General features: G+C 34.7%; 1 protein-coding gene across 1 annotated transcript; it reads right to left on the reverse strand.

Annotated features, from left to right (window-relative positions):
* Positions 1-408: 408 nt before the first annotated feature.
* Positions 409-7,608, reverse strand: LOC136026206 (oplophorus-luciferin 2-monooxygenase non-catalytic subunit-like). The gene is made up of 2 exons (XM_065702537.1): positions 6,846-7,608; positions 409-908 (listed from the first exon to the last, which is right to left on the reverse strand). The coding sequence occupies exons 1-2, from the start codon at positions 7,582-7,584 to the stop codon at positions 652-654; spliced, it is 996 nt and encodes a 331-aa protein (XP_065558609.1). The 5' UTR covers positions 7,585-7,608; the 3' UTR covers positions 409-651.
* Between the last annotated feature and the right edge of the window lie 558 nt (positions 7,609-8,166).

The raw sequence follows: 8,166 nt of genomic DNA on the forward strand, positions 1-8,166 counted from the left end.
ATCTTTCAAGTTATTCTTAAATACGAAACAGCAGAAGTACTTTTTTATTTTCTGTAGAAGAGAATTTGGATTTTCTTTTTTACTAATACGGACAAATAAGACGAAAATAGCACAAACGAAGTTGTATGCATTGGTCGAGTGAGATTGATTTACAATTAACAAGTCCCAACTGTGATTTTCCAAATTTCACTACTTATATTCGTTAAAAATGTGTTGTTTTAGTTTAATACATTAATTTTTTAATGTACACACTAGGATTTAACATAAAAAGATTATTGTTAGTTGTTTTTGATTTTGCGGAATTCAATGTGAAATGTTTTCAGTGGATTGTGCAAAACCTAAAATCTAAGTCGGTTCATCTCTATCTGGTTTGGACCTCTTTCGTTCCATGAAAATTTCTGAAATAAACTGGAATATTTAAGGATTTAATATTTAATTCAAAGCTAAAATCTCGAACTCACAATGTATATAAAACTTATGATAATTTTCCTTACCCTCTATACATAGTACTGTAAAAACAATGTTCCTTTACAGTTATTTCATTACACTGGAATAACAAAATATGTGTTTATAGTCTTATTCAGATTACATTCAAATCCTTTAACACAGCATACTTTTCCTGCTCTATTATTCAAGTAACGAAAAACAAATTTAGCAATGATTAAAATCTTCTGGCTTCAAATCACTGAAATACTTGCCACTTTCGCATTTTGGTTCTCCTTTTACTCTATTTCTCTTCGGTGGGCTTTTTACTAACCATTCAATTGAGCAGTCACATGACAACGCTGTTCCATCGGTCGTACTCCATATAAGTGAATTGCCTTCTTTATCTAGAAAACTTTCAAACAAATCTTCTTCTATTGTATACATTGCGTTGTTTGACAAATCCAATTCAGCACCATCCAAGTCTGATATAAAAACAAGTGCTATTGTTTTACTTTAAAATTCAAAAAAAAAAACAAAATTAAACTTAAGTATAGAAATCAGACACAGAGTCAATAAATGTATCAGGATTAAATATTTGGGTTAGGCAGCCTTAAAGGTGGGTATAGGGGGTTGAGTTTAGGAGTAAAAGGTTTGTTCTACAGGAGCAGGAGTAGAAATGCACCGTGAGTCCAAAAGCGTTCAATTAGAGGTATCAAACAATCCCAAAGGATAGGCGTTAAGTGAATCCAGGGTAACTGCATATCGAAGCAGCTATCCAGTAAAAAAAAACAACACAGAAGTGTATTTCGTAATCATGCGTTAAAAAGGAAAGTGCAGTATAATATTTGCAATATTCTGGAGCAACTAATAAAGGTAATGACTCAAGTATTCACAAATGTGAAATTTTGCTCTCTTCGCCCAATTTTGATATTATCATGTTTACCATAAAAAATACCAAACATACCAAAATTATAAAAATACCCGCACCGGTGGTACAGTAAAATGTAAAAAATTGTGAAAATACCAAACTATTTTAGTTTTTATTCTTTGCCTGTTTTTTCCCCGATCCGCTGAGTTTTTTCAATAATAAATGGGTAATTTTGCTCCCTTCTCTCAATTTTAATATTATCACTTTTATCTTAATATTTTAGTTTTTTTTGTACTTTGCCTTTTTTCAATCTATTTCTTCAATTTCCAAAACGTAAGTGCACAAAATGAATTTATGCGTCAGTGCCAACCTTAGACACGGTAATCCATGGCTGCTCTGAACGAAAAAAGCCTATATCGCATCTCCTTATGGTCTTTGGTTTCCCTCTCTACAGACCTTCTAAGGACTATTCTTGATAAAAAAAAAAACAAAAAAAAAAAAACACTACCTTTCACAAAAAGATAAATGATTAAAGCGCTATTTTTTTAGATGTTGTGCTTTTTTATGATCTTTTTTTAGTTTTATGACTCTGAAATGTATATTCGACCCTTTGGGATTGTGATAGAATTTTTTTCAAATAAATATCTTATCTCTTGCGTAAAATTGTCTTTTTGTCTTTGTAAAACTTTTTGTTAGGTAATACAGCAAGTCTTTTCAAACTGAAAAACTAAACGTATTTTGAACAGTGTGCTTTAGTTTTCCAAAACATGGGTTAAGACCCCTTAGCACCTAAGCAAAACCCCGTCATTTCTTCATTTAGTATATTTTTTTTTCTTTGACCAGATTTTAAGTTAACAATGTCTAGCCCCTAGCACCATTAACATATCCCCATAGATTATTATTGTGTTGCGAGAGGAACACTTTGGTTTTGTCCCATTTTTTTCCTATGCTGCCGATCTCAGCTTATTCCTGGAAACTGGTAAGGGTCTAACCTATGCGGTTTTTACAGAAAGTGTGGACCTCAGGCCGGATTGATGAATTAAATAAAAAAAAACAAGTTTTTTGAAATGAAAGTAAGGAGCGACATTAAAACTTAAAACGAACAGAAATTACTCCGTATATGAGAGGGGCTTTTCCTCCTCGACACCCCGCTCTTTACGCTAAAGTTTTTTTATTGTTTTAAAAAGTAGAGTTGCGAGAAAGAATCAAACTTTAGCGCAAGGAGCGGGGTGTCGAGGAGGAAAAGCCCCTTTCATATACGGAGTAATTTCTGTTCGTTTTAAGTTTTAATGTTGCTCCTTACTTTCATTTCAAAAAACTTGTTTTTTTTATTTAATTTCTGAAAGTTTTTGAATTAATGCATGTCTGATTTTGGCTCTCCGTACATAAATTATTAAAATGAAATTTGCATATTAATTCTATTTTTGGCTAAATGGCTTTCTCTTAGTTTTGACCAGACGATTTTGAGAAATAAGGGGTGGGGAAGGAGGCCTAGTTGCCCTCCAATTTTTCGGTTTCTTAGAAAGGCAACTAGATCTTTTAATTTTTAACGAACGTTTTTATTAGTAAAAATATACGTAACTTAAGAATTAACTTACGTAACAAACTTTTATATTAATATATTTTTGATTATATATATGAGGGGGTTGGTCCCCTCGTTAATACCTCGCTCTTCACACTAAATCTTATTTTGTCCCAATTCTTTAAGAATGACCCCTGAATCAGAAAGGCCGTAGAATAAATAGTTGAAATTACTTAAAAATTTTTAGAATAAAGAGCGAAGTATTTATCTCCTCCTAAATACCTCGCTCTTTATGCTAAAGTATTTGTAGAACCCCTCATATGCGTAATAATCTCTGTTCGTTTTAATGCTTCTCCTTACTTTCAATTGAAAAAAACTTTTTCATGTTTATATTTTCATTGTTTTTTTTTTAATAGTAATGCTAGAAAATCCTGCGCCCTTTTCATTGAATTTCTCTTCCCCAATGAAATATTCCTCCAAGGAAAGATCCTCCCATATAGCCCCCTCCCCTGAACCCCACACCCAAACCAAAAAAATCCCCCTGATAACGTCAGTACACTTCCCAGTAACCATTACTGTATGTAAACATTGGTCAAAGTTTGTAACTTGCAGCCCCTCCTCCAGGGACTGTGGGGGGTAAGTCATCCCCAACGACATAGTTATTAGAGTTTTCGACTATGCGGAACAAAATGGCTATCTCAAAATTTTGATCCATTGACTTTGGGAAAAAATGAGCGTGGGAGGGGGCCTAGGTGTCCTCTAATTTTTTTGGTCACTTAAAAAGGGCACTAGAACTTCTCATTTCCGTTAGAATGAGCCCTATTGCAACACTCTAGGAACACTTGGTCGATACGATGACCCCTGGGAAAAAAAAAAAAACAAAAAAAAAATAAACACGCACCCGTGATTTGTCTTATGGCAAAAAATACAAAATTCCACATTTTTGTAGATTGGACCTTGAAATTTTCCTATGACTTTTAGGGGGGTTTTACCCCCTATTTTCCAAAATAAGGCAAATTTTCTCAGGATCGTAACTTTTGATGATAAAGACTAAATTCGATGAAACTTATATATTTGAAATCAGCATAAAAATCCGATTCTTTTGATATATCTTTTAGCATCGAAATTCCGTTTTTTAGAGTTTCGTTTACTATTGAGCCGGGTCGCTCCTTACTACAGTTCGTTACCACGAACTGTTTGATATGACATTACATTTTGGAAAGCTCCGCGGAACTCTTGCCTGGGGCCAAAAAGGTTGCTTTTTGCTTGTCCAAGAACCAGAGCCTATGGTGTCCGAAGTGAAGTGGAGTTCTATAGCCTATGTCAGAGAGGAGTATCTGAAGTTGTGCAGCCAAGCTTTCGTTTCATCAAACCATGTTTCTGCTTTCGAGTGGAAAGCTCCGTTCTAGCAAGCAAGCAGGCAGGCACCACTTTCAAATTGAAGATGGCCTAAAATCTATTTGTCAAATATATGCGGTAGTTACCCGACCCCACAGCCAATATATCTTCTTTGAGTGATAAATAGAAAAATTTACAGAAGCAAAAATGTGGCATTGTTGCCATCTATTGTCTCTACCCATTTCTGTTCGTGATTTCAGCTGAGTTTATCATTCGGTTTTCTGGACTTGGGATTGCGGTAAAAAAATGGTATCAGATGTGCCTAGTAAACTTTAAAAGTTCTCTCATTGCTAAAGAAATTGGAGCTTATCCTTTGCTTCTTTCTAAGTGGTGACGTTAGAAAGTTGGCCTATGGCGAAAAAATCAACTTTTGGACTAGGACAGATAGATTTTTTTTTCGACGGCAATCGATAGCTCTTGATGAGCTGATCAAAGTATATGACATCCATTTTTTGGTACAAAAATTCCTTCATGAGGTATACCAGTTTGAAAGTTTCAAGGGGTTGACAACTTAAGTAGTAAGGTACACACTGAAACGAAATCTAGGCCGATACAAATTGTGAGACATATAGAGGACTTGTAAGCAACAGTCAGCTGTTAGGTAATAATCACCTTCGGCAATGAGGGGTTAGCAACTTTTGCTAGTTGGTGTATCTATTATTTGTTTCCAGTGTATTTGATGGTAAAACCAATTTGGTTCCAGTGGTAAGACATGTAGGGGACTTGTAAGTAATAATCTGCTGTTAGGCTACAGTCAACTTCAGCAATGAGGGGCTTGCAACTATGCTAGTTGGTGTACCCATTTATTTGTTTTCCGGTGAACTTGATGCCTATCACGAGAGAGGGACTTATAAGTAAGAATCGGTTCACTTTGGGCGAGAAACGGCTGTTAGCTCCTAATCATCATTGGCAATGAATGTTTAGCCACATTTGCTAATTGGTGTAACCTATTATTTGTCTCCGGTGTATTTGATGGTTAAACCAATGTGGTTCCAGTGGTAAGACATGTAGGGGACTTGTAAGTAATAGTCGGCTGTTGGGCTACAATCATCTTCAGAGATAAGGGGTTTGCAACTTTTGCTAGTTGGTGTACCCATTTATTTGTTCCGGTGAACCTGATGTATATCACGGGAGAGGGACATGTAAGTAAGAATCTGTTCACTTTGGGATAGAAATTTGTGCAAATTGGTGCACATTGTATTCGAACTCTTTAAATCTGACAGAATTAAGTGTTTACGCAACGGGTACAAACGATAACGTAAAACAATGAGGTAGTTTCGCAATAATTAGTGTCACCTATTGTATTTTAATCCTGAAAAGTTACAGATAGCTTTATAATACCAACTAGATTGTATAAGATTTTGTTCTAAGTTTTCATCCGTCACGATGTATACGATTGAAAAGGATAAAGATCAACTGGCTGCAAAGTCAATTTAGTCCCTTCTTTCGATATTAGTTTGTAGTTGTTGTTTTTCAACGCTGAGGAATAGCCTTTGGCCATGTGATAACTGATTGCGTTCTTGTTTGAACATACCGTTTTAAAAATTTCGATATGCTGACAACTTCGTCATTTAACCGATAGTGAAGAAGCAAGCACAAACGAGAATGTAAAACAATGAGATAGTTTCGTAATAATTAATAGAATGTCATCTATGGTATTTTGATCCTGAAAAGTACGGGATAGCTTTATAATACCAACTATATTACATGAGATATTGTTCCGGGTTTTCATCCGTCACGATGTCTACGATTGAAAAGGATAAAGTTCAACTGGCTGCAAAGTCAATTTAGTCCCTTCTTTTGATACTACTTTTTTTTGTTTTTTCAACGCTGAGGAGATTTTGTTTTCAAACAAAAAAAAAATTGTTTTTCACATTGATCCTGTGAATACTGATCAATAGCGAAGAAGCAAAACCAAAGTGTTGCTCTTGCAACACTTTAGTCGGCAAAGCCGGACAAAGGTTGCCGCAAGACTTCACGTTGCTCGGGCAACGTAGGTCTAGTTTTTCATTTCAAATTATGTTTTTTTTTTACATTAACGATAAGTTATCTTCCCAAGAGCCTCAAATAAGATATGCATGCCTTATCTTCACTTTAATCAGCTTACAATTTCTAAAACACGTAAAAATCAACGGTGCACTCAGCCAAGTCAAATATAATATCCAAGAAGACAAATAATAAGTGCTCGTTTCAAGATTTTGAACTATCTGACCTTTATCAGACAGAAAGTCACAGGTAATTTACCAAAAACAAATGGAAATTCAGGAGGAAAGCGCTACATTCTTTCACTGCATCCATAAGATTGGCGTATTCACCTCTATTAAATATTTTTTGGATTAAAAGCTAAGGATTTTGAAGCACTTCCAAAGAGTTCTTTCTAATCATTCTGAAATCGTTACATATGCTTAACTACAATTTTGACAAATAATTGTTATTTTGGAATAATAATTATAGCTTGCACTATTTGTGTCAGCAGTCTATTTGTTGAGCATAGTTGTGATAGTGAATTTTATCGTCCTAATATTCAAAATGACTGCTGAGTTTCTTTTAATTTGGGGGGAAGAGAAATGGTAGACATTACTCTCGTTGTTTTTAAAGACGGGATAAATAACAAACAATAAGTTTACTTACCTATAAAGGCATCTTTATTCACACTGGCTATCCTGTTGTTTTTTAAAATTAGCTTTCTAATGCTTTCGCTCCTCAGCTCCAATGTCTTTTTATCAATATGGGAAATGAAATTATAGCTCAAGTACAAATTCGTTAGCTTAGGAAGGTCATGAAAATAACTCCTACCAATTTTCTTAATTTTTGATGTATCTAATATTAAAGTCTCTAGTTTAGGTAGGTGAGGCAGCGCCTGAATCCGGTAAAGAAAATGGTTATTCCTAATGTTTATGAAATACAGTTCGGGTAAGGTAGGTAGTCCAACAAAAGACCGAATACCAGTGAAGCCAAACTCAAGTTTCTGTAACCGGTTGAAACCTTCCAGGTATTGAAAATGGAAATATTTTAAATCAGGAAGTATGTAAAATGTAAGGGACTCTATTTCATTCTTTATTTCACTGAAAAACTGAGGTGTAAAACTGACTAAGTTGGCACAATTTGAAACAGTGAAAGCTTCCGGAGGACGGTCTCCAAAAAAACCCGCTTCTATCTGTATTGGTTCTCCGAATTCACAGTCTTTCAGCACAAAGTTAAAAATTGGTCTTTCAATGTTGTTCAAGGTTGTAGTGACAAACGCAATATCTGTTATATTTTCACATATTAAAATATCCTCATTTTGAAAGATGCATTCTGGTTTCGCAAAAACCGTCAGAAAACTGATCATTAGTGTCACTGCATGAATAAAAATCTTTATTTTCTTCATTGCTCTGCAAATAAATGATGAATATTAGTTTGAAGGGAAGAAGATAACAGAACAGAGAGAGGAGAGAAGTAAAAGAAAGAGAATGAGTAGGTAGAAGAAAGGGGGAGAAGAATTTATCAATGCACTAGAAAAACAGAAGATTTTTTGTTTGCTAAATACAGCTATCTGAATTCTAAAAGAGTTTCTTTTGAAAACCTGACATTCTAGTTTAAAGAGGATAAAGGATGGAATGTAGAAGTATTAAACAAGATCTTACCTAGTTTCTTTGATTAAATACTCTTAGTGTTTTTGTGTTTGGAGAGAGTTTTCATACCACCCAAACTCCTTTGTTGCACCAAGGGGTTTTAGAATATTTAAAATAGTCTCGCTTTGGCCTCCAAAAGGGCTTTGATACAAACGTAATAATATTTTACAATGGTGTTAGGCGTTTATCCAAATAGCCAGTCTTCCTCAAAAAGGATCAGCTCCCATTTAAAGAATATTAAGACTCTTCCATGGATCTTAAATCTTCTACAGCCATTGATGGTATATAGGGCGTCTACGAAGCATATTCCCTGGTTTTAAGGCTATTCCGCACCGGTA

The sequence above is a fragment of the Artemia franciscana genome, chromosome 4, assembly GCF_032884065.1.
Source record: "Artemia franciscana chromosome 4, ASM3288406v1, whole genome shotgun sequence".
NCBI classification, from domain to species: domain Eukaryota; kingdom Metazoa; phylum Arthropoda; class Branchiopoda; order Anostraca; family Artemiidae; genus Artemia; species Artemia franciscana.

Excerpts from the sequence above, each read along its gene's own strand:
- LOC136026206 (XM_065702537.1), bottom strand. The coding sequence starts at position 7,584 with ATGAAGAAAATAAAGATTTTTATTCATGCAGTGACACTAATGATCAGT. Across the intron at positions 909-6,845 it reads GAATAAAGATGCCTTTATAG|ACTTGGATGGTGCTGAATTG; the intron begins GTAAGTAAACTT and ends TTTTTATATCAG.